The sequence below is a fragment of the Heloderma suspectum genome, chromosome 10 (assembly GCF_057233095.1).
Source record: "Heloderma suspectum isolate Gila_16-S chromosome 10, 16-S_ref, whole genome shotgun sequence".
In the NCBI taxonomy this organism is placed as follows: domain Eukaryota; kingdom Metazoa; phylum Chordata; class Lepidosauria; order Squamata; family Helodermatidae; genus Heloderma; species Heloderma suspectum.
The window spans coordinates 43,443,897-43,470,324 of NC_139467.1; the positions used below are offsets into that span (position 1 = coordinate 43,443,897).

A 26,428-nucleotide genomic window follows, 5' to 3' on the forward strand; every position below is an offset into this window, starting at 1 on the left:
AGTTGCTTATGGCATTCATCAGTGTGTGGACATAACAATAACAAGCAGGAGGAATAACTCCCCAGCATATCAAAGTCATCGCAATCGCGCACAAAATCACTGCCTCTCCCCTCGGGCGCGTGTTGCGCGAGGCATCCGACTTCACGCTGACTGATCCCCCTCTCGCTCGCTAGCTCAGGCCGCGGAAACCACAACTCCCAGCAGGCAGTGGGAACGGCGCATGCTCTGCGTGTGTGTGGGAAAACACACGCACAGGCGCATCTGAACGTGCTGGGGTGGGCCGCCCGCCTCCGGTGCTCGAGGCCGAGGCTGGGATTGGCGGCCGGCGGCCCCCGGGCGGTTGGGCGGCTCCTGTGCGGCGTGTGCGCGTGTCAGGCTAGGGAGAGGCGTGCGAGGCAAGGGACCGGTGGAGAGGTGAGCCGGGGAGCCGGGTGGCGGACGCGGCGCCTCGGCGCGGCGCGGCGCAAGGACGGAGCCCGCCGGCCGGGCGTGGGCACGCGCGTGCAGGGCTGGGCACGGCCGGCCGGGGCCGGGGCCGGGGCCGGGGCCGGGGCGGGTCTCTGTCCGCCCCCTCCGGAGACTGCTGGACCGGGGTGGTGCCCGCCTCGCGGCTCCGCTCCCCCTCCCCACCGAGCCTGCCAGGGTGGCGGCGGGAGAGAGCGCAACACTGGCAGGGTCGCCGGCTGAGCGGACTTCCCTGACCGAGTTGCTCCTGCACCGCTGATATCTCGGCTCCATGTGCACCGATCCGTGCGCGGGAGCTTTCGTGGCAGGGAGATAAAGCCTTCGTCGCCTGCTGGTGCGCGCGTCTGTGCGCGCGCAGGGAAAGGTGCCGTTAATTGGCGCCGGGGCCGGCGCTAAAAAAAAAAGTTGGCAGTGTGAGGCCAATTTTCTCTGGAAATTGGACCTTCCGCCCTTGCCCTTGCCGTTACTTGGGGGAATACACTTTGCATCTGCTCGGGAAGCCTTCTTACGTCCTGTATTCCAAGGATTTGCTCAGGCATTAGAAACAGACGCCTGGGCTGAGCCTTGAGTGACACTCAAGGCTTAAGGGGGTGGTTAGTGCGAGGCTGGAAGAGGTGTGAGCAAGGCTGTGGGACTTACGGTCTCAAAGCCGAGGTGCCAGGGATGGAGCCTTTGCAGCAGTCGTGCATGCTATGAGCTGGAAGACCCAACTCCTCACCCCAGATAAGTCTAGGTGGATCGAGAAGAAGGGCACTCTGCATTAGCTCGAGGCACTGGCTCTGTTATCTAGTGGCAATGGAACAATTCAAACCACTGGAAGGGGCGGACCTTCTTGCATGTTAAAAGGTCCTCCCTCGATGTGTGAGAGTTTGTCTGTGATTATATGTTGCACATGGAGGGAATTCTCCAGTGCTTAATTTTTGCAATGAAAAAGTGGCTCTCTGATACAAACTAGCTTTACCTGTTCTGAAAAAGTTCGCAACCATGTGTGTGTAACTTACGATTTAGTAACTTGGTTAATCAGCTGTTTTACCCAATCATGCGTTTTCACAACTCTGTATTAAATTTGTATTAAAACTGTTGGTGATAGACTGGTACAGTAAGCAAGAAGGTTGTTCAGTTTTGAAAGCGTTTTCATAATTAAAAAACCTGGAAATCCCCACGACCCACAGTTTTGGAGTTATGCATAATTGAAAAACATATTTTTCCAATTATTTTGATGAAATTAGCCCCAAAAGTGAATTTTTGTATTTTTCATTGAATGTTTGTGGCAAATGCGTTAATTTAAAAAAATATTACATAGATCAGCCAAGTGGAACTCAAGATAGCGATTGCTAAAGAAATCGCTTCACATTTTAATATATATCATGTGGTGAAAGATTTCATAACAGAAGTGCATGTGAAGAATTCAAAGTGCTAATTCAAGTACCAAATGTCAATTTTACCATTATTTATTTATCTCTGAACATCTTTGCCATTCTGCATCTTCAATTAGTAAATTACGTGGTTGAGCTGCTTCCTTAAAAGTATCATATACCACCCCATTATATGTTCTGATATCTTTGTAACTTGGGTCACCAACGTGTAGTAATAGTAATCTAAGAAAATGTATTTCTGTATCTGAAGGAGATACACCATGCATTCTCCCTAGGCAGGGACAGCCCAAGGCACTGGGGATTGCATACATCAGGGATGCAGAATCTGAGACCAGGGGGTCGAATCCATCCTGCTTGGGGTCCCCAATCCAGTCCTTCAGTGTTCTGCAGATGGCCACATGCCCTTCCCCCTGGCCACCACTTGTTTGGTGGCTTCCCAGCTTTTGTGCAGTTTTTCCCCATTCTAAAAGGTTGAAATGCTTCTCCCAAGGATCAGTAACTGGCAGTTAAAAGCTTGAAGCTACAATAGGCTGGTGTTTTTGGTGTTTTGGGCCCGCCCTTTGCCTTTGGCTCCGCCCTCCACTGTAATGCAGCCCCCAAGAGCTTGTCTGAAATGGAATTTGGTCCTTGGGCTGAAAGAGGTTTAACACCTTTGGCATACAACCTATAGCATGCAGTAGAGTTAGGGATGTGGAACCTCTCATCCGTGGGCTAAATGCAGACCCCCAGGCTCTTCCAAGGCCACACACCTTCATTGACCCCAGTCCAGGTTACCGATTTTATTTATTTATTTATTTATTGCATTTATATCCTGCCTTTTTTCCTCTTGCAAGTGTCCCAAGGTGGCTTACATTATCCTCCTCCTCTCCATTTTATCCTCACAACAACAGCCCTGTGAGGTAGGTTGGGCTGAGAGTCTGACTGGCCCATTATTTACTCCAACTACAATTACAGATTCCTTCCATTATAAAGGGGGGCTCATGCATGTTGGGGAAGGAGAATGACTGGATGCAAATGTCTCCCCCCCACCCTGTGGTGCGCTGGACAAAATTAAGAGTCACTTCTTTAGCTCCACCCACTTCTGGCTCTGGCTCCACCCACTTTGGGCTGTGGCCCCCACCCATTGCTGGAATGTGGTGGGGGGAAAACCCTGGACAGGTTTTGATTGACATAATGTGGACCTCAACAGGAAAAATGTCTCCCAAATCATTACAAACTTTAACAATTAATTGCGAAGCTGTCAATATATTTTCAGGAGTGCGATTATTTTTCTGCAAGTCTAGGCATTGGCAGCTTTAATTTGAGACTATTCTGAACTCAATGGGATCATATTTAGGGGTTGAAACGAAGTGAACAAAAATTCACACTCTGTATTAATATATAGATAAGAGTGAGCAGCTTATGCACTCTGCATATGCTTAGGGGCACTCTTGTTTTACCTCTGCTGGGCCCTTGCTTTTTAAGTGTAAGATGTATGTTTATCATTATGTTTTGTTCTCCTGTCAGTGGACATATTTGTAAGTTTGTGAAGGGGTCCCATCCTGCTGTTTCCTCATCACAGTGAGGGGGTGGAGGATAGCGAGTTTGAGATGTTTGATCCACTGGACTGTCCGGGCTGTGTTCTCACCAACACAATCCCCAATTTACACCAGATATAGTTAATACCTGCATGCATTCAAACTTAGAGAAAATAATGATGTGTGTACTTTCACAATAATAATGTGGTGTTTTGTGGAGTAAAACTCTGCTATGGTCTCAAAAGGGATTTATACCTATGTGCCTCAGTTCTCTTGCCTCCAAAATGGGTGCAGTGGCACAACTGTGGTGATCTTTGTTTGGGTAATAACAAAGAAAGACACACACACACACACACACACACACACACGGTTGCATTGTCAGCTGATGGTTGTACAATAAATGATGGATATGATGGCTGTTGAAGACCCAGTTCTGCCATTTATTCTTAACTAATGTGACAAGGACCCCCCCCCCCTTTTTTTGCAAGACCATTTGCAGGAAAAATAGGTTTTAAGTGGAATCATTTGGCAAAAAGGAAAGTGGGAAGTGAGATGGTTGGAATACATGAAGTAAGGAGCGCTGAAAGCAGTGAGGGGCTGCAGGAGAGGTTGAGGGACATTGAAGGAGAAGGTGGCTCAGAATTTGACAAAAATATCTAAGGATTTCAGGGGAGAAAAAGATGAGTGACCTGGATGCTCCAGTTTTTGGTGTGTTTATACACACACGCACATGTATGTATGTATGTATTGTGCGTGCGTGCGTGCGTGTGTGTTCTCCCTGCTGGCTGTGCTGAAAATTCTTTGTTCCTAGGACTGGCTGGCTTCACCCTGGAGGGTTATGCTACAAAAACCACATGGTTGAGAGGGAGATGGATTCTGCTTAGGTCCTAATGCCCTCTGCACAGAAGGGTCACCTTGCATTCGTTTTGGATTCTTGCAGAAGGTGGGCAGAGGGAAAAGTGGAATTCTTAGGAAGTTCCTGCTTTACTTTCCTCCTGAAGTATTCTGCAGTCCTGACAGTTAGATCTCCTGTTAAGAAGCCTAGATTCTTCAGCGATCTTTTTATTTATTGCATTTATATCCCGCCTTTTTTCCTCTTGCAAGGAACCCAAGGCAGCTTACATTATCCTCCTCCTCTCCGTTTTATCCTCAACAACAACCCTGTGAGGTAGGTTGGGCTGAGAGTCTGTGACTGGCCCAAAGTCACCCAGTGAGCTTCCTTGGCCGAGTGGGGACTAGAACCCGGATCTCCCAGCTCATTTTAAGAACGAATACATGGGCAAAGCAGTATAGTCCCAGTACATGGGCGGGCCACCTGGGTCACTGCAAGGCTAGTAGTACTGAGTTGGGATCCGATATGCTTCCAGCATGAAGGTGGAAGAGAAGAAAGTGCAGCCTGGGGCAACAATGCCAGCCACACCCCCAGTGATTATGGCAACACTGCTGACTCCCACCAACTGTGGGCTGGCACAGTGACACTGTCCCCATCATAGAGAGCCATGGAAGAAGGGAAGACACCCCCACGATGTCTTCCTGCCCCAGACACAACCTGCCAGGCATAATGGCACCTAGGCGTCCTCCACTGAGGAGCCACTGTGGCCCAGGCAGAAAGGGACCAGCAGCTGTGAGCCCCAAGGAGTCCCTGTGCACAGCAGTCTGAATCCCACCCTCTCTCTGCTCAGAGACACCCCTTGGACTGCGCAATACAAAGGGAAGGAAGTGGGGCAGGCCTCACAACACAGCCCCTGAACAGCTTCCCGCAGCGGAGGCCTGCATACGGAACGCACCGGCCTTCCCTTGGGACAAGGGCTCAGGACCTTCATGGGGACGGTTTGCCAGGCAGCAAAGGGAAGGGAAGCCACAACCACACCCTTCCTGAAGCCACCTCTGTTAGCCCAGTGAGTAGGGCACAGGGTTGGGGGATGTGATGGGAATGCCAGCCCCCCCACGGGGAATGGAGGAGCACTCCCCCCCCCCCCTCACCATTTTCCTGAACCAACAGTTGTGTCGGAGACAAAAGGGAGGGCGCGGCATGAGGGAGGGCGCGGCATGGGGCATTCATCATCTCCCAGCCAACAGTCCATAGACCCGGCCACATTCCCAGGCCACATGGGTTAGGTGAGGAGCCCTAGTCTCAGCTCAGGTTTCACCTGCAGGAGATCCCAGGTTCAAACAGGGGGGGGGGACTACATGCACACCTGAGAGACTGAAGTCTCTGAGCCAATCGGGGGATGAGGTGCCTGGGCCAAATACTTCTCCATGGGCTCCTGAACCCTTCTGGCACATCCCTTTGCTGGCAACTGGTGTGAGCATTCCCCCCGCCACTGTTTTGCTCAATTGGCCAGCTGTGCTGGTTTTCGGCCCAGTGGGCCTTGTGCATCCCACTCGACCTCCTGCCAATGGACTGCCTTCTGTGCCAGGCCAGCAGCACCCATTACAAATGTGGGCTCTGAGAGGCCCATTTCCTTGCACTCCCTGGCGCCTGAGTGGGCAGAGAGAAGAGAGCCCCCCCGAACCTCAGCCCTGGTAGCAACAAGGTCGCTCCCCCTCCCCTGTCAGTGGCCAGCTGAAGCAAGATCAAACGAAGGAGTGATCCCTGGCCGCTAACCTCTAGTACAGCCCTCCCCAAACTGGCACCCTCCAGATGTGTTGGACTACAACTCCCATCATCCCTAGCCAGCACATTTGGAGGGTGCCAGGTCGGGGGAAGGCTGCTCGAGTAACAAAGGCATGACAGCTTTGACAGGGTCACAGCAGGGGTGGCATGGGTTCTGTCGGAAAAGGCCCACATACGGGGCTGTCGACTGGATGCCTCAGCAGGGTTCCCGTGCCGCTGACAACAGCATGCCGGACAGCGGGAAAGCAGGCGTGGTGCCCCTCATGCCTCCATGTCCATGCAGCAAACACCTTCCTGTTGCAGGACTGTTGGCCACGAAGCTTGCAAGGTGCAGGAGCCTGTCTGGAATGAGTACGTCAGCAACTCCATGGTGGGTCAGCAGGAAGTGCTCCCGTCACAGGGGCTGGTGATGCTCCCTTCTGGTCTGCCCAGAACTGGGAGTGTGGGAGGTCCTCTTCTCCTGTACCTGTTGGAGAGCTGCCTGTGGAGAGCACAGGAGAGGAGAGAGTAATGAGCAATAGTCAGCAGCTACAACACGTGGTCTCTGGACCTGGATGCACATGTGAGGAATCAGCAGGGGAAGAGAGACAGGGTTGTGCCGCACGAGCAACCTTCCAGTGCCCTTGCCCCAGCCCCTCCCCCTCTCATTGCCGGGGTGGGGGGATTGCAGTGACGTCCTCTGTAGGGAGCAGCAGTGGACTTGGTGTATGTCCAGTGGCTATTTGTTTTGCCCCATGAGTCCAGGCTGTGACCCTGCAAGGCAAAAGTGCTCATGGATGTTTAGCCAGCAGTAGCAATGGTGGGGATGGAGTGGCCTGGGCCAGCTTTGCCCTCTGGGAGCAAAACAGGGGGCCTTGTCTCCTGCTTTGGAGATGCTGCTCCCACCTCTTGGGGAGGAAGGATAGCTTCACCACTTTAACAGCTGAGCCAAGGCCCAGTTTTCGCATACAGTAAGGAGGCAAGAGAGAGACATTTGCAGCAGTTATGCTTTAGATTCCCCCTTCTCTTGCTTGCTTGCTTGTGTGAGGTGCTGCACCAAGTGGAGTGGGTTGCTGTTGGGAGTTTTATCGGGAGTCCTGAGGTGGGCTACCTGTACATTCTGAGAGGACAAGTGTTAGCAGTGCTCTCTCTCTATCTCAGCGGTGGGCAACCCACGGCCTGAGGGCTGGCCTAAATTCATGGCCCTGGTGCCCTTTGGTGCCTTCCTGTGTCAGCTGCCGCCCCTGCTGTAAGAAAGACAAGAGAAAGACCAGCAGGCAAGTACATGGACAGGCTCAGAGGCTAGAATGGCATAGCGTCCTTGGGAAAGACTTTCTAGCTCCTGTACTCTGTGGCCGGGCCACAGACTGCTTTCTGCTCTTTAACCACTTCCTGATCCATAAGAGGACCTCTCCTCTTATTCCATGTCTGCTAAGTTTGCTCAGGAGTCTTTGGTGAGGGACTTTGTCAAAAACCTTTGGAAGTCCAAGCAAACAATGTCTACTGGGTCACCCCTGTCTACATGTTTACTGATACTCTACCTTTGCAGAAGCTGTGTTGATTATTTTTCAGCAGGGCTTGTCCTTCTATATACTTACTAATTTTATCATTAATAATGCCTTCAACCAATTTACCCAGAACAGAGGTTAAGCTAACCGGCCTGTAAATTCCCAGATTCCTCCTGGATCCCTTTTTGGTGTTACGTTGGCCATCTTCCAGTCCTCTGGTACAAAGGCTGATCTTACGGACATGTTGCATATTTTGGTTAGAAGATCAGCAATTTCATATTTGAGTTGGAAGGAGAGAGGGGAGAGGCAGAGGGATGGACAGTGGAGGGAACATCAAAAGAAGGAGATGAGAGACTGATGAGCCTGGTGGAGGCAGCTCTCCACTTGGGGCAACACAGCAAGGATCTGAGGGAGAGTGGTGCTAGAGTGGGGATGGGGAATAAGTTGAAGGAAGCAGAGACTGGTTCACCAAGAAATTAGACCTGGATGAGCCCAGAATAAAGCACAGTTGGATTGGGGGGTAAGAGAGAATCTGAAAAGGCTGAAAGAAGGAACAGGCATTAAAGCAAGGCATACCTCTCTTTGGGACAATACTTAGCTGCTAGCAGAGGAAACAGAATAACTACCAAAGCACAAGGAGAGGCCATCTAGTGATCCTGTAGGATTCCCGCCTCTGACCCAAGTCGTCCCGACCCCATTCAACCTACTCACCTGCAACTTGCATTTATCCAGGTGCCTTGGGTCAGCTGTAACTATGTTCTTTTCCCCCAAGATCAAGAAGTTCATCTTCCCAGGAAGGAGAAACCTTCTCTTATTTGTATTATAATCGTACTCCCCAGTGAAGTCAACTGGGATAATAAACTATCTTTTTCCTTCTAACTTAAATGAGTGTCCACCTCTCTATGTGGTCAAAATTTATGGAGGGTTCTGGGTTCAAGGTGCCCCTCCATACAGAACCAATGACCGTGGTGGATAAAATGGGTAGCAGTTCAGGAGGAGTCACCTTCTCCAGTTCAGAGGTGTGGCTGAACTGGTTAACTGAATAGCAGCACACCCAGTCTGTCGAACAGCGGAGGCTCCTCTAATAACTAGCTTCACAACAGACCCAATTAATGGAACAAATATTCTCTATCCAGCAGCAGGTACAGATAGATTCAATAAAGCAAATATTTGTCTCTCTCCGGGCCCCTGATGTTGCTCTGGATGCATCTGGGAACATGGATGCTTGGGGCTGGAGTATAACACCAGTCCAGATATCAAAGATGGAGCTGGACGATGCCCTGAAGTATTTCTGAGCTTCTTCGAAAGAGTAGCTTTGGGCACCAGCTGGTCAGAGAAGCAACGGACATTAATTCATGGTCACACCCTGTTTGACCAATGCTGCTCAAGGAGTGGTAGATACCTTACCTGCTAGGCACATCGGACATAAGCAACATAACTTTTTGCTGGCGAGTTTGGGAGACTCTATTTAACTCAGTGACACATCTTCAGACTATGGGATAAAAAAATAAAAGCCAATTGCTTAAGGTGGCTGAAGATGGCAATCCAGATATTGGGAGGAAATAATTTTGATTGGACTGAACATGTCTGTTCTACCATCCGCCACATGGAACTGGGTTTAGTGTCATATACCTGTAACTTTAGAAGCTGCCGTCTTTCACTGTTGCGTTGATATAAAAGATTGTTTCATTAAATTGTAAGATTGTATAATATATATAGTTTTTTAAAAATAGAATGCCATTGGAGGTTAGGAGATGTTGGAGTTTATTTTTCTTTTTTCCTTTCTTCTCTTTCTGTTAATAGTGGTGTCCTAACTAAAATATTGTATGGATGAGAATTGAAGTACTGAGTAGGTTGTTGGTAATTTTGGTAGTGTTTATAAAGATAAAATAAATAAAAATATATTAAAAAAGAAGAAACTGCTGTCTTTCAGCTCATGGAAGCTTTAGCATTGGCCAGTGCTCCCGTTTATCTAGCCCCAAGGCCATGGAGCATCCCTCCCAAAAGCAAACAGCATCATCCATTTGAAACATAACCTGGACTGATTAGGAGAGCCAGCAGTGTGGGTAAGGCTGCCGGTAGAGAACATTATCCAGAGCACCATGTCTATGCTTGATCTCAGGGCCAAGCAGCAACCCTTGTCCCATTTGGCCTAGCAGGGGAACTCTACATCCATTGCAAACAGCGTTCTTGGAGCTCGACCAGAAGATCACCTGGGCCAGGAAGGTCATATTAGACATGACTGTCCAATTATGGAATTTGTATACCAAGGTTTGGACAGTAGTACAGATAGGAAACCCATGGGCTGATCAGTTGGTAGAAGCCCAGGTTGACAGGGTGGTAGCATGCCACTGTAAGCGCTCATGGCAGGAGAATATTAATTCAAACCCCTCAAGGTGAAACTCTCAATGAGATTTTTATGATTACAAGGATTGGTACGCCCATCACCTCTATCTCTGGAAGCCTTGCCCAGGAGGATGTAAAGCCCTGCTCTATCCATTTGGACAAAGATCGCAGTACAAAGGAAAAGTCTGGTCCAGGGGATGGTTTGGGGAAGAGATTGGCTGGGTTTTGCTCAATTAACCCAGCAGGTATAAAGGACTACAGGTATATTCTTAACCTCAGCCCTCAAGGCAGATGTCTCTTCCTTGAACACCACCTGGGGCAAGGTGAACGTTTTCTAGCAAAATGATGCCACGTTGCTTCCTGCTTTGGCCCAGGCCCAACCTGAAAAGTCAGTACTGGGCCCCCCAAGCCAAGGTCCATATTTTGTATTAAGAGATGGTGTTTTATACAGGCTGGCTCCAGCTGTAGCTCAGGAGGAGAGAGTACAATAGTTGGTACTCCCCTGACCTCTGCATATGGAAGCCTAGCCCATTATGTCCTGGGCTCTGGGTATTTGGCCTTTGAAAGGACCTGGGATAGCCTAGTTAGATGGTTATACTGGCCGGGCATCCAAGAGTAGACCTGATGATACTATTCTTCCTGCTCCATGTGTCAAAAACACAGGGAAAAGGACACCGAGCAAGGGCTTTGGTGCTGGTCCATATAGCTGGAACCCCATTTGCACAGGGGAATACAAATAAATGGGATAGTCAGCCCAAGGGCATACCCACATTCTGGTGGTGATAAATGTTGGGGGTTTATTCTAGGATAGGATTTCCAAAAGTTCTAACAGATCAAGGAACGAATTCAGTGGTAAGGTTGTGTATTATGTTTGCGTCCTACTAAAAATAAAGCCACTGAGAAATTCTGTATACCAGTCACAAGCAGATGGGTTGGTGGAAAGATTTAATCAGCCCCTGAAGTGTGTTAAAGAAGTTTGTCACCACGCAACTCCGCCAGGGGCAGGGTCTCCTTGACTCCCTCGCTAGTTGCAGTCTGCGGAGTCTTGCAGGCTTCCACAAGTTTTTTGCTTTTTGAGTTTCTTTATGGCCAGCAACCCCAAGTCATATTTGATTTAGCATGAGAGGGCTGGGAGGAAGAGTTTCTTAGACCTGTTGGTCTCTGCACCGTGTGCTGGAACGACTACAACAGTTGAGGCCGTTGTTGCAGTTCACCCAAGGAAATTTATACCATGCACACCTGTGTAGCAGGAAAGGCGTTATGATCTCTCTGCTCCTATGAGTTCCAACCTGGCCAGAGGCTCCCCGTGTTTCTACTGTCATTCAACTCTAAATTGTTCACTTAGTGGCAAGGACCCTGCAAAGTGTTGAGGTGGGTAGGCCTCATGGGTTATGAGACTTAACTAATGGATAAAAGAAAAACTTGTCAAAATTGATCGTATGAATCTCCTCAAGGAATGGTGGGAAAGGGAAGCATTGTATGCTGAGGAGAAGGAAGATTATTCCTCTGGACCAGAGGCCTACCTGGAGGCCCCAGGGGGGCAACTGGAGTTGAATGTTCAGTCAACCCCGACCCAGGAATGACAGGTAAGGGATCTAGAAAGACTTTTTTCTGACATCTTTTCTGCATTACCAGACATACAAAACTGATCAGCCACCACATAGAGACTGCCAAATGAAGTAGCCTGAATTTCACCCTTGACACCAACGTATGGCTAAGATCATGAAAAAAGAAGCGTGTGCCATGCTTAAGTTAGGGGTTGTTGAGGAGTCCTGCAGCCCCTGGGGCAGCTAACCAGTGCTAATGCCCAAAGATAATGGAAGCACCCATTTTTGTATTGATTTTCAGCACATCAATTCCATTTCTAAGTTTGATACTTACTCTATGCTCTGAATAGATACATTATTAGAATTAGCCATGCCAAGTACCTGAAAACCCTGGATCTGGCCAAGGATTATTGGCAGATCCCTTAACACAGAGCTAACAGCCTTTTTCATCCCAAGGGCCCATTTGGAATTTTAAGGAAGTATCATAGACACTGTTACAAAATGGGTGCCTTAGGGGTGTGGCCCATCACAAAATTTACTACCTGAAGAAACTGCACATTTCACAGAAGAAATACTAGCGTGGGTAAAAGAACCTCAGTACAAGACAGAGGTTGGGTCTGAGCCCCAACACAGAACCAGCCCTTTGAACCTGTGGTTTTCTGCTCCAACAGAACACCCATTTCATAGAAGGCAAGCCAATTAATCCCCAAATCCCTTTTAAATTCTCTAAAATTAGTTTAACATGGGCAGTGCAGGAGCTAGCGAAGAGGAACTGGGGCTTGTTCCCCCACTTTATACCTATAACCTGGCATAGGGGAGCTTGGGTGCTGCATTGAGCACCCCAGCGCTAGGATTCCCACCTGTTCCACCAGTCACCTTTAGCTTAAGTTCATCCAGGTGCTTTGGGTCAGCTGATATTACTTTATTCCACCCTGAGATCAAAAAGAGGATCTCTTTTCTCATCTTCCCAGGAAGGAGAAACTCTCTTTTGTTTATAATAATCATACTCCCCAGGGAAGTCCGCTGGGGGTAATGAAAAAAAACCTTCCTAACAGGTATCCCTCTATTGCAGGGGTGGGGGACCTCTTTCAGCACGAGGGCCAGTTCAGTTCTGGGGAAGGTCTGGGGGCTGCCTTCCAGTGGTGGGCAGGGCAAACGGTGTGGGCCAAACGTTCCAGCATGGTTTAGCTTGAAGCTCTTTCTGCCAGTAACTAAGTCTTAGGAGAGGCTTTTAGAACGGAGAAAAATGGCACAAAAGCTAAGAAATCACCAAACGATTGGTGGCTAGGGGGAAGGGGTAGAACCATGGGAAGGGGGCATGGCCATCTGGGGAACCTCTAAGGGCCGGATCGGGACCCTAGTCCCGAGGTTCCTCATACTTGGCCTGTTGGGTCAAGTATTATGCGGCTCTTGGGTTTGAGGTCCCCCAGTCCCCAGAGCCAGCGAGAGCCCTCCATTGGGTTCACTGGGTGGGACTGACTTCACTACCTCTGAAGTCAGTGCAATGTTATGCCAGCATCAGCAGTAGGATCAGGGTCCAAGGGAATACAGGATTGGGTGTATGCCCACTCCCTGTCACGCTCATGTCTTTGCCCTGTTTGGCTGCCCTGCTGGTGGAGTTACACTGGACATGCAGATCCACCTGTGTTGAGTTACACTGGTGTATCAAAACAGTTGTGCTGGTGTAACATTGCACAACATCATAACTGATGACAGGGTACGTCTGTTAAGGCATTAGCCTGTAGCTTCTAGTTTCCTGGCTTTGTGGAGCTTGAGCCAACATGAGCTGGCCTCAGTGCTGGTCTTAAACTAGGAGGTGTTTTGATCATTGAATTTCCTGGTTTTTAAAAAGGAAATGTATTATTGGTGCTCTGAAGAACCCCCCCCCCCAAAACTTAAAACACACACTAGCAAGTCCCTATTATTCATTCATTCATTCATTCATTCATTTCATTTCTGTACCGCCCAATAGCTGAAGCTCTCTGCGTGGTTCACAAAAATTAAAACCACAGAGTGCAGCAACAATATAAAACATGAAAGTTTAAAACCACAGTATAACAGTACAACCAGAATAAAACCTAGCAGCATTGCCGAGATTTAAAATACAGATTTAAAATACCAGAGCTAAAAGACTAGGAAATGAAATGCTAGAATCCTGGGAGAATAAAATGGTCTTCACCTGGCGCTGGAAGGAGTACAGTGTAGGCGCCTGGTGGACCTTTCTAGGAGCTCATTCCACCGCTAGGGTGCTGCAGCAGAAAAGGCCCTCTTCCTGGTAGCCACCCGCCTCACTTCCTTTGGCAGGGGCTCCTGGAGAAGGACCCTGAGGATGATCTTAGGGTCCGAGCAGGCACATATGAGAGGAGGCGATCCTTCAGATAGCCTGGCCCCAAGCCATTTAGGGCTTTGAATGTGAATACCGGCACTTTGAAGCACACCCGGAAATGGACTGGCAGCCCATGCAGCTGCAAGTCAGCACTAACTGACTAGATGTGTACAAATGTATAGATATGTCCTTGTATGTTCAGAAGGGGTTACTTCTGGGTAACTCTGCACAGGATTCCAACATACCCTTTCCCTCCCTATCCCCTCTTTGTCAGTGATCTATCAATCAATGAGAGTGATTCTCCCAGCCTTCAAAATTACTCACTCTTATCTCAGTTGACAGTTCCCTCCTACCCCTCCCCCCATCAGAATGCTGGGATTCCTCTCGAAACACTGGAGTATTGGCAGCATTCTCCCTTCAAAGTGAAACTGAGCATGCCCAACATAACTCTGCCAGCAGTTGCTGCCATAGGCTTTCATGGGGCAGAAAACCCTAAATATCTTTCGAACTGCTGCTCAGAACTCCACCAAGCCAATGAACATCTCCTCAAGAAACATGAATGAAGTACATCAGTAGTTTTCATCAGAATTTGTAATATGCCAAGGAGTAAGAAGTACAAATGTGTCAATTTTCAGCGCTTTTTAACTTGCTTGTGCCCATGGCAGTTTTTATTGGATCGTTCATGATCATTGGGTAGATCATGAATGCCAAGCATCACGTTATTAGCTAAACAGGTGTCATTTTTATAAGCAATAGAATTTTGAGGCTTATAATGGTGGAACCTTTGTTTTGCATTGCACCTTAAGATACATGCTCAGCTTCTGGTTGTAGTGAAGTGCCTATTGCGGTTCATTGTAAGTGGGATGTTCAGGTTCCTGATGGGTTTTTTCTTTCTTTCTTTCTTTTAAAGGTTCGTTCATCTGTGCTGGAATATTTCTCTGGTCCTGATGTGGTCAGGTTCTCAAAGTTCAGTTTTGGGTGCCCTGCAGACGGGAGAGCCTCTATCTGTGTATACAACGGGAAGGCACTTCTGTTCTGATGTTATCTCCCTGCTTTTCCTTGCAGAGTCAAGAAGTGGGTCCTTGCTGCAGGAACAATGGAGATGCAGTCTTACTACACCAAACTCTTGGGAGAGCTCAACGAACAACGGAAAAGGGACTTCTTTTGCGACTGCAGCATCATTGTTGAAGGGAGGATTTTCAAAGCCCACAAGAACATTCTCTTTGCCAACAGCGGTTACTTCCGAGCCCTGTTGATCCACTACATCCAAGACAGCGGCCGGCATAGCACTGCATCCTTGGACATTGTTACCTCAGAGGCCTTCTCAATTATCCTGGACTTCCTTTATTCAGGTAAGCTGGATCTTTGTGGGGAAAACGTGATTGAGGTCATGTCTGCAGCCAGTTATCTGCAGATGACCGATGTCGTCAACTTCTGCAAGACGTACATTCGGTCGTCGCTGGATATCTGCAGGAAAATAGAGCGAGAAGCGGCCTTTTATCAGGCTGACAGTGGGAGCTCCAGTTCTGCTAGAGAGGGCACATCGTATGGTGCAAAGAGCCAGTGCTCAGCATCGGTTTCATCTCTGCAGGAGAAGGAAAGGATTCCGGATTGTCAGCGAGACCCTCCCTGTGGGGAATGTAGCAGCTGCCACTCCAGTGAGCTTGTGGTGAGGGACCCTGTAAGCAGTGACTGTCCGGATGACACAAATTCTTCACTGCCCAAAGTGATAGAACCCAAAGTAGAATTTGATGCAGATGAAGTGGAAGTGGAAGTTGGTGAGCGGCTACAGCAGTACCCAGCGCCATTGACGATTGAACAGATAGAGGAGGGACTTCACAGCGGCCAGGCTATGGATCTGGCTTGCAACAACTATCACATGAAGCAGTTCCTAGAAGCCTTGCTGCGCAACAGTGCAGCCCAGAGGAAGGATGACGTGGTCCATCACTTTGTCCGTGGCTTTGAGGGTAGGCCAGAAGATGCAGGAGTGCCCATGAGTTCCATGATGGACATTCACAGTGACTGGTATGGAGAGGATACAGGTGAGGGGAGAGTTCTTGAAACTGGATATTATTTCTGTACCACAATAGATAGTTTTCTGTGTGAAATGCACACTTGTTCTCATTCCTGTTTGGTATACAAGATAGTATCATTATAACAGCCAAAATATCTGGATTTTTTTTTTTAAAAAGTGGCCTTAATTCTGGGATATTCAGCCTTGGGAAAGGTGTCTGAAAGAATTCTTTGCCCCCTCCCCAAATTGTTGAGGATAATTGTTATAAAGGCAGAAAGAAGGATGACTCCATAAAATAAAACTGTCTTAAAATATTAGTCTTGGATTTAAAAGAGCAGTCAAATTCTTCAGTGATACCATTTCAGACAGGCATTGAGAGAAGGTGGAACATTTTTCTTTAAACATGCTCATGCAGACCGAGTCAATTGTTGTGTGAAAAGACTTTTTTTTATAATTGTCAGGGAGATACCTTGGGTGTACCTAGAAAGGACTGTCAATTAGAATTTATTTTCAGTTTTATTGAAATCCTTAGGAAGTTCATTGTGAGCTAAACCTGGACTTGCTCTTTGTTTCTACGTAGCAGCAGGCTCTGCTGAAGAAGACAGAAATGTTTGCTGCAGAAATGGGTCCAGAGCCCCTGAAACATTTGTACCCAACGTTAGTTAAATTGCCATCTTCTGATAGTAAAGTCAGAACATGACTTATTTCTTGTCCCAAAGTCTGAACTTGTTTAAGTTTTTTATAATAGTGCTTTTTAAACATTAGTTTTATTGAATTCAACATGAAACGGTACTGAATTATACTGGGAGAAATAAAGTTTAGTAAAGGATAAACGTACACACTGTTGTAAGGGATTTGCGACCTGTTATTAAGATCTAGCCTTTCTTCTTATTGAGTTTTTTAAATCTACATACATGAATTTATATATATCCATAGCAATGAATACATATGAAATGTATATGTATGAAATACATCTTTCTAGCAACTATACATAGGCTTCAACAAAAGCGGACCAGGTATCCAAATATGTATCCATTAGAAGGTGGCGTCTATATATCTATTTAAAATCTAGCCGAAGAGTTCCACAACTCCTAAAAGCTTGCTCACGGTTTTGTGACCCTTTGGTTGATCCTAATAAAATTATTACCCTACTTTTGGATTTTTTCTAACACAGCTACCTACACTTGTTATAAGTACCAAAAGGAGATGCCGATATACTGGAGAAGGAAGAGGGTTAAAATAATATGTGAGTTAGATAGGTTTGAACAAATACTCATGTTGATACTGGTCTGGGATTTGATCTTTACCAACGGGAGTAGCTGCATATGTGATAGAGGAAAAACTGGTAGCATGGCCCTATAATAGTGCTTCGTAATAATAAGATGTGTAGAGGTGTCCAAAATACTTCTTGTTTCATTACCTATTTGTAATCCTTACAACTACCTTGTAAGGTAAGTCACTATTATCTCTCCCCCTATATTGGGCTGAGGCCGAGACAAAGTGGCTTGTCTAAGGCCACCTAGAGAGCTTGTGGTAGAGGCAAGTTTCGAACAGTGACTTCTCCATTTGGAGCTTAATCTCTTAGCTGCTATGCCACATCAGCTTCGGAGACCTGTCTCAGACTGTACCTCTTGCATTTGGTACTGGCTTGAACTCCTGCTTCTACAGATGAGCTCCCTATTTCGTTTCTTATGCTCAAACGCTATTTGAATCAGATGGACTATGGGCAGATACAAGGGACTTCAGAAATGAGGCTTTCAGCAATCCCAACGTTCTGCATGCTAAAAATTGGGATTAAAATTACAGTACATTTTAATAGTGATGTACACTGTGCATGCAGAACCTCATAGTAAGGCCTCTGAAAGGCAGCACGCTGCTTTACTGCAGGCTTTTGGTGGAAATAATTAGCACTTATAGCAGGCTTGAAAACACCACTTGCCTGGGCAAATAAGAGAACCTCAGGCAAGCAGGCACAGAAGTTCTTGTAAACTGGAAGCAATCTGATGTGTTACAAATGATTTACATTAGTATGTGTTGGTGGGCAGATAAGAGAGTAAAACAACTAGAAACGTTTGTAGACTTAAACCTGATCTTCACATGCAGCAGAGCGAGGCGGTAAAAATTTCCCTGCAAGCAAAAAGCCAGAACATCTGGTTCTAGTCCTGCCTATTACCTGTTGTGCTAGTTTTCTGCTTGCAGGGAGTTGCATTCATAAATGTGATTCTCTCCCCCCACCCCAGCTGCAGCCTGAACTGATGGGGGCCATAGCTCAGTGACAGAGCACATGCTTTGCATGCAGGGGATCCCAGGATCAATCCCCAGCACCTCCAGGAAGGGCTAGGAAAGAGCCCTACCTGAAACCTTGAGAGCCACTGCAAGTCTGTGTCAGCAGTACTGGGCTAGGTGGACCCATGGCCTGACTCGGTATAAGGCAGCTTCGTACGCTCCCATGGTGTAGTCCCATCGCATTCTGCAGCAGGTATTATCCAGCTGTCAGCCTTGCAAATGAAGTTTGGCCTACACACGGAGCAGAATGGGGTGGAAGGATGCTGCAGTAGTAACCTGGGCTGAACCAATTCAGGCAGCAGGTGGCATGCATGTCTATGTGCGTCTGCATGTGTGTGTACATAAGAACATAAGAAGAGCCCTGCTGGATCAGACCAACGGTCCATCTAGCCCAGCATTCTGTTCACATAGTGGCCAACCAGCTGTCAACCAGGAACCCACAAGCAGGGCATGCGCGCAACAGCACCCTCCCACCCATGTTCCCCAGCAACTGGTGTACAGAGGCTCACTGCCTCTGGTGTGTGTGGGGATCACATTTCTGAATGCAACTCCCTGCAAGTAGAAAATGACCACAACAGGGAACAGGAAGGGCTAGAATCTTTCTTCCTGGTATTTTATTTTCTACTTGCGGGAGACTTTTCTGTGGGGGAGTGTTCAGAAATGGCATTCCCACTCGTGTGGCCTGAAGTGGAACAGTCTATTCTGCCACCTCATGCTGCTGCTGCATGTGGCACCCAGGCCTGGCTCAGAGCTGGCCTTTTCTTCCCAGAGATGGCCTCCATGCGCTTTTCCAGGCAATATTTTTAGTGCTCTGTTTCTGTGTGGGATACAGATGTCTTTGCTCGGAAAAAGCAATTCTGTTGCAAAGAAACTGCATTTTCCCAGCCTTCTGGTTGTACTAGTTCAGTTGCGGAGATAATTCCCCAGCCACCACCCCACTACTGCATCAAACGCAACAGTGAGCAATGTGCAGTATGTGTCTGATTTGGCTAGAGTTAAGTGGCACCGCTGTCTTCTCTCCCTCCCACCAATACCCAACTACATAAAATTGTGCACGGACACCGGTTTATAATTGCCATTATTTCAAAACTCTGAGCCCACTTCAAAAGCAGCAGGTTGCTTGCTCTGAAATGATTTTGTTTCCAAAGGTGACGTGCTCGTTGTGCCTATAAAGCTGCACAAATGCCCCTTCTGCCCGTACACAGCCAAGCAGAAAGGAATACTGAAGCGGCACATCCGCTCCCACACGGGTGAGAGACCATATCCCTGCGAGATATGCGGCAAGCGCTTCACACGGCAGGAGCACCTTCGGAGTCATGCTTTGAGTGTAAGTCAGAGATCTGCAAGAGGCAGGTTACAGTGGAGGCTATGCACTGGGGTGGACTGTGTGGGGATGGCCTTTAGCGATAATTGATTAAAAAAATATGCTTGTAAATGGTCATTTGCCTGTGGTGAATAATAATCGATTCCAGGAGACTCAGGTGGGGCACTTTATTTAAACTGGATGAGAATTGCAGACAGGGGGGTGGGTGGGGGAGGCTGGTGGCTCCGGTGTCAGTGCAGCACAGAATCCACTCCGGGTTTCAGTCAGAACCAGTCAGAACTCTAAAGGAGCTCTCCAAGGTGCTCTGCACTGAAACCTGGAGCGGATTTACCGCCCCATTGGCATTGGAGCCACCAGCCTCCACTGCCATCCTCCAGTCTGTTACTATGTCCTCCATTGGCACACATGGGTATGTAGGCCACATGACTGCCCCAGGCTGGGGGCTCCGAGGGACTGGCCAAGCCCTGATCGTCCTGTTGTGTTTCATTTCCCAGGTCCATCGGTCAAACAAGCCAATCATCTGCAAGGGTTGCCGAAGAACGTTTACAAGCAGCCTGTCCCAGGGCTTGCGCCGTTTTGGCTTGTGCGACAGCTGCACATGCGTCACGACTACACACGAGGATTCGATGCCCATTAACCTCAGTCTGATGGAACCATCATCAGAAGGTCAGGAAAAGAGTGATCCAGACAATGACTGGCCCATCTACGTGGAATCTGGTGATGAAAACGATCCGCCTGAAGATGACGACGCCGACCCAGATCCTGACGACAAGCAGGTTCTCCATCGAGGAGAAGCACTTATGTAGTGGCAAAAGTAGGGTGGGGCGATGTAAATCCTTGTTCCCTTTGTCATCTTACAGCTGGACACCGCATATTTATCCAGAGTTGTGAAGTGGGTTTTTTTTTTTTATTATTAAAGTGAATAAATTCCATTTTCCTAGAACAGATAGGAACAGTTGGACTATTAAAATTATGAAATGTCTTTTTAACTTATTTGTGCTGTGCGCTACACATTCAGAGGAATCTTGTGTCCAGCGTGAGCAGAGGCTGAATGTCCTTCTGCGATCCTTTGGATATGAGGCGAGGCGTCGTACCTTCTGCAGCCTGTAATCTTCCACGTTTGCTCCATGTTCGCACCCCGTTGCGGCCTCTCCTTCTTGCCCTTCTCTTTGGCCTCCCAAGATGGGATTCTCCTCTGGAAGAGATCTGGATCTGAATTCCTCTAGATCTGTGGCTCTCTTCTTTCTCCTAGGTTATCCTGGCCTTTAATCCTAAACTTGAAAACGTAGACTAGGCCTTGATTAATGCAAATGAGGGGAAAGCTCCACTCCCACAGAAGTATAGCCAGTAAGGAATAGTGGCATATACACAAACAGTGAAGAAATGGCTCCAATTTTCTGACATTTTTCAGTGCACTTTTATTTAAAACAGTAAAACTCAACGCTTCTGTTCACCCTCAAGGACCTTGTGAATAATGGATCCAGTCAAGATACAGATAAATTGTTGCCTCAGATAATGGTAAAATGTCGACCCAGTGTGCAGCTGCTGTAAAAAAGGTAAATTCCACGCTGGGCATAATTAGGAATCAAAAATAAAACTACCAATATTATACTGCCTTTATACAAATCTGTGGTGCGACCACACTTGGTATACTGTGTACAATTCTGGTCACTGCATCTAAAAAAGGATTTGGTAGAGTTGGAAAAAGGGCAGAAAAGGGCAACTAAAATGATCAAGGGGCTGAAGCATCTCCCCTATGAGGGAAGGTTTCAACAGTTGGGATGTTTAGCTTAGAAAAGAGGCAAGGGGAGACATGATAGAGGTGTAAAAAAATTGTGCATGGTGTGGAGAAAGTGGAGGCGGAGACATTTTTCTCCTTCTCTCATAATACTAGAACCCAATGCGGTCATTCCATGAAGCTGATAGGTGGGAGGAAGGCTTCTTCACACAGTCACTGTGGAATTTGCTACCACAGGATGTAGAGATGGCCACCAATTTGGGTGGCTTTAAAAGGGGATTGGACACATTCATGGAGGAGAAGGCTATCAATGGCTACTAGTTGGCCACTGTGTGAGCAGAATGCTGGACTAGATGGACACTTGGTCTGATCCAGCAGGGCTCTTCTGATGCTCTTGTCTTGAGAGCTCATGCCCACCGAGCACTGAACAGTTTCATAGTGCTTGAACCAGGAGGGGCCTTTCAGATATATTATGGGGAGGGGCCATAGCTCAGTGGTAAAGCACCTACTTTGCATGCAGAAGGTCTCAAGTCTCCCAGCATCTCCAGCTAACGAGATCGGGGTGCAGATGATGGAGAAGACCTTTCTCTGCCCGAGCCCCTGGAGAGCTGTCGTCCGCCAGAGTAGACAGTGCCAGGCTACATGGACCAGTGGACTGACCAGTGGAGGCTGGTGGCTCTGATGTCAGTGGGGTGATGAATCTGCTCTGGGTTTCAGTCAGAACTCTAAAGGAGCTATCCAAGGTGCTTATGCACCTTGGATAGCTCCTTTAGAGTTCTGACTGAAACCTAGAGCAGATTCACCACCCCACTGACATCAGAGCCACCAGCCACCACTGGGTTTGACTTGGCCCACAGCAGCTTCATACATTCATAAGAATGAAAGCTGTGGCCTTTTGTCACTGATGTAGCTGGAGACAGTTCTGGCACACTGTCTTCTAGGCCCATTTATTTAAACAATTAGTGAAGATGTGCATCTCATGATGTGGGCCATTTAGAGCTTTTCTATATGAGGCTGTTAATCCGCTGTATCTACTTTCGGTTTCATCACTAAATTGAGATCCGAGCATTATACAAAGAGCGTTCCTTTCCTGCTTTTCTGCTACATAACTGCTAGGTGGCACTGTGGTATAGTGGAATAGCACAAATGCACAAGTGAAAAAGCTGTTTCTTTCGCTTTCACAATTAAATGCCACATTTTCCCTGTTCTAAAAAAACTTGCTGAAAGTGCTGGTTAGACACAGAGGCAAAACTGGAGGGTCACAACATTGTCTAAAGAACCTGTGAACAACTGTGAGTAGGTAATGATGAGCGCACAAGAAATGCCTTGTGTAGAAAAACTCTTAAATAACAAAAACAAACAAAAACAAGCTTGACTGTCTTGCATGGAGCCGCAAAATTACACCTGCTCATATTTCTAACCACCAGGAGAGCAGGCATGAATGACAACAGCAAGAAGCTCCTCTATGAAGGGACGTATGACAGGGATAAAAGGAGCTCATGAAGAAAACAAAACAAACCCTTAAAAGTTTCTAGGAATGCCAAAGTTCTGGTCAGTCTAGCCGGGACAAATTGGTTCCTTCCTAATTCATGCAATTATTGTTAATTAAATACTGAAGAAGCAAATCATCTACAGCAGTACTTCAACTTTATGCAACATCTCCCCCATGCTAAGAATCCTGTTGGTCAGGAGTGCCCTCCAGATGTTTTAGACGACAACTCCCATAATACCCAACCATTACCCATACTGACTGAGGCTTATGGAAATTGTAGTCTAAAACGTCTGGAGAGCATGAGGTTGCCTACCACTGCTGCTGTTATACAGCCCCATCTTCCTTCTGTATGCATTCCTGTTACTTGTACAGTCAGATGGTGGTTTTGTGTTGATCTTGATGGTTTCTGCATTTGTACTACTATCTTATGACTTTGTCTTGGGTACTGTACTGTTTCTTGTTTAAAAAACCCACCTTTTGACTCCATCTTCTTCCTGCTGAATGACATACAACAGGCTTCTTGAAGAATGTGGGGTTACTCAGATTACTTTTTTAGTGCTGAATTTCTATATGCTACTAAACTGGCTGGAAAACTGTGAAAAGTCCCTGCGGAGAAGATAATGAAGATACAAAAACAAATAATTCAATGATAGTCAAGGTGGAAACCTATACATAACAGTTTGTAGCCACCTTGGTCATAATAAGTACTTGGGATTGTGACGTGGATGAAAAGGGAACATTGGAAATGGCCAACAAGCTCGCAAGGACAAGACAGTCTGCCTTAATAAGGATGTGGCTCCTATTATACACTGGACAGTTCTAAACTGGAACATTTTGCCAACCACATTCTATAGAATCGGGGAAGATGGACGGATTCTATACTCCTTTACCATCCAGGTTTTCCCACCTTCTTTTTGAAATGAAGCTGTCAGTTCTGTTGTGCTTTCACAGACACTACTGTAGTAGGGATTATGTTGGTATAAATGTAGCATTTTTATGTCATCACAAAATTATGTAGGATTAAAACAGGGAAAGGGAAGAAGCAATAATCTTTTTTTTAAAATTATAATTATGTAGCAAAAAAGTGAAATTTTATAATCAGCTCTCCCATTTTCCTTAAAAGGATCCAGGTTCTTAAATGCTAAGGCTGAGTCCATTTTTGTGGTGTGTATTTCTTAATGGGTGAGGCTTGTATAGTTATTGAGAAAACATGTTGAGGTGTCTTTGTTTTTCTCCATTTTAAATATCTCTCCAGTAATTGGATCATTCATAAAATTGGTCTCAAGTAAAAATGTGAAAGGTCCAGCCTAGAAAGTTAGCAATGGCTTTCCAAAAGAGCCAGGTTTACGACCAAGGGAGCTGGGTTTACAAAGTGGTTTAGGCTGCTTGGGGCTCTTAGATGAACCTAGATTCCTTGCACTTTGTGGAACGGAGTTGCCCATTGACAGCAGGGTAGGAACACAACTCGTGATCCTAACCAATTAGCTTTGAGCATTTGGGATTCTCGTCTCCGCCGTCATTCCTATGGCTTGTCACTTGCCTCGGAGTACTTAAGAGCCACTAAGGGCACAATCCTATGCAGGTTTAGACAGAAAAAAGTTCTACAACTCCCAGCATTCCCCAGCCAGCATAGTATTGTACCCTTAAGAGTTGTAATTAAAGTCCAGTGGGGATGACATTGGCTTGTGTGCTAAAATGAATCTTCCTAGTGACTTCTGTTTTCACGATTATGTAGCGATCTACTGAGGCATATTAACAGAGCTAGGGGGAAATGCAAGACCCTTCTAGATTTAAGAGATGTGGGTTGTTAGACTTCTTCATTTGGATGTAGAGGTTTTTGTGTGTATCTCCTGAGTAGAGAATGAATCTATATTTTTAGGTCATGGGGGTTGAGGTGGGGGAGAGATTCCAATCTCATTCCCATTCTGAAAATGCCAAAACTAAGATTTGTGGGTTCTTTTGTCAAGTGGCTCTTGTCCGTCATCTTGTGCTTCATCGTGAAACGATGCACTTTACTCGCTTGTCTGTAGAAGGTGTTCTTGTCAATCTGTAGATGCTGTGATTATTGCCTAGTTCTATGACATTTCCTTGGAACACTCCATTATAAATGTCTAAGCAATGTTTTGGGAAAGCAATGCTGCAATTCTAAGAAACATTCAAGTGGTGCTTAAAGAAGAAATGGAAACAGGCTAATTTCTAACATGCTTGGCCTACTACATGTTCAAAATGACCGAGAAGCAACTTGAGCTTGACATAACCCATATTGGAGAGGAAGAGCCTTTTTCCCCCCACTGATGTAATTTCCCTGTTTTTTCACTTGAGTATGCAGCTGGGATATTAATGGCACACTGAAGTACTTCACAGAATGCTTGCTTGCTTGTAATCTTGTTGTTGTTCAGTCGTTCAGTCGTGTCCGACTCTTCGTGACCCCATGGACCATAGCACGCCAGGCCTTCCTGTCCTGCACTCTCTCCCGGAGCGTGCTTGTAATCTTACTCTGGTTCTAAACATGCTTGCTTGGAATTAAATCCCATTGATTTTTGTAGAAGTTGCTTTCCAGTTTGTTAAGGATGGCAGCTTGAAATTTGTATACTTAATTTGTTTTCCAGTGACTGAATTTTATAGCTGGAGTCCATAAGGCCATTTTTAACAAATGAAATGTTATGACTGGTCTCATCTAAGAATACAAACCTATATTAGAAAATAATGATGGGTGGGGGGATCCTGTAATCCCAAAAGTTTTAATCCACCTCTGCAAACTAAACAGAAGCAAAAACAAACTACTGTAAGGAGACAGATGAAAGGATACTGGCTACATTTCAAGCCAACAACCCAATGTTTTCATGGGATGCACATGACCACCTCCTGTCAGCTGCAACGACTGCATCCTATTTTGGGGTCAGCCCACTGAAATCAATGAGAGGCATGCAACAATGAACTGTGTCTTCTAAGAATGCAGCCAGTATCACAGTGTGGATGTGTTATAAGTGGACAACGGTATGATACAAGCTCTAAGGCACAAGCATTTATTGATATAGCACCGTCAGTGTACAAGACGTGCTAGTTTCATTTTAAAAATGGCCTAATTATTTTGTCTTCTGAACATATTAATATTTAGATATGAAGTGTTGCTTTCCCATTTACCTCAAAGGCAAATACTTAGAACAAAAGATAAATGCAATCTGAGAAGTAATGGAAGGAGATATGAAAGAAAGGCTTATGACTGTGTGATCAAGCAGCAAGACCTCTAGTGACTTAAGACCGGGGCTCTTTTCGTAGGTCACTAAAGGGAAAGTAACGCTGAAGTGCCATCACTGGCTGCCTAATTTCCAGTGTATCCCTCCTGATGTTTAGATTGTGTCAGAGTACAGGGTGGGAGGACTGGAAATAAACCAAAGCTGAGAACCTGCAAAGGCAACCACCACAGCAGCCATTTTGTTCTCTCCTCCCCCCCGCCCCACCCCCACGCCCCCGTGGAGTGGGGGAACGTATATGAAGTGCTTTTGTAATCTTGTTTCTACAGTGGTGCATTATCAAGTCTTGTATGTTTAAACTCTGTATGTACCATAGTTGTAGTCTAGTACTTTTATAGCTGAAAATGTGAAAAATAAGCAAATAAATATTAAGTGAAATCACGGTTTGATCTTGTGCTTGTACTTCTGTGGACAGCTACGCAAGTAGGTATCTTGGTGTGCGCATTTAACACTTGTCTTTTTTTACGGGGCAAAATGCCAGTATGCTTTTCTCTTCCCCCAGCACCCACAGTGGCTCTAGGGCATTTGCCTAGAGCCACTGTGGTGTAACAGTCGGTGCTGGGCTAGGACTGGGAGGGCCCGCGTGCAAATTCCTGTTCAGTCATGAATGCCTCTGGGTGGCAGTGGGCCAGTCACTAA

The 26,428-nt window shown here is 46.7% G+C and overlaps 1 protein-coding gene across 1 annotated transcript; it reads left to right on the forward strand.

Moving 5' to 3' along the window:
- Positions 1-373: 373 nt before the first annotated feature.
- On the forward strand, positions 374-26,169 carry ZBTB8B (zinc finger and BTB domain containing 8B). Its single transcript, XM_084816109.1, has 5 exons — positions 374-414; positions 14,747-15,723; positions 19,130-19,308; positions 19,800-21,693; positions 21,864-26,169. Exons 2-4 carry the CDS (start codon positions 14,778-14,780, stop codon positions 20,109-20,111), a joined length of 1,437 nt encoding a protein of 478 aa, XP_084672235.1. The 5' UTR covers positions 374-414; positions 14,747-14,777; the 3' UTR covers positions 20,112-21,693; positions 21,864-26,169.
- Positions 26,170-26,428: the final 259 nt, after the last annotated feature.

Bases quoted from the DNA above. Each gene is read 5' to 3' on its own strand.
- ZBTB8B (XM_084816109.1), top strand. From the start codon at position 14,778: ATGGAGATGCAGTCTTACTACACCAAACTCTTGGGAGAGCTCAACGAA. The intron at 15,724-19,129 runs GTGAGGGGAGAG...TTGTTTCCAAAG, and splicing joins CTGGTATGGAGAGGATACAG to GTGACGTGCTCGTTGTGCCT. The intron at 19,309-19,799 runs GTAAGTCAGAGA...TTCATTTCCCAG, and splicing joins TTCGGAGTCATGCTTTGAGT to GTCCATCGGTCAAACAAGCC.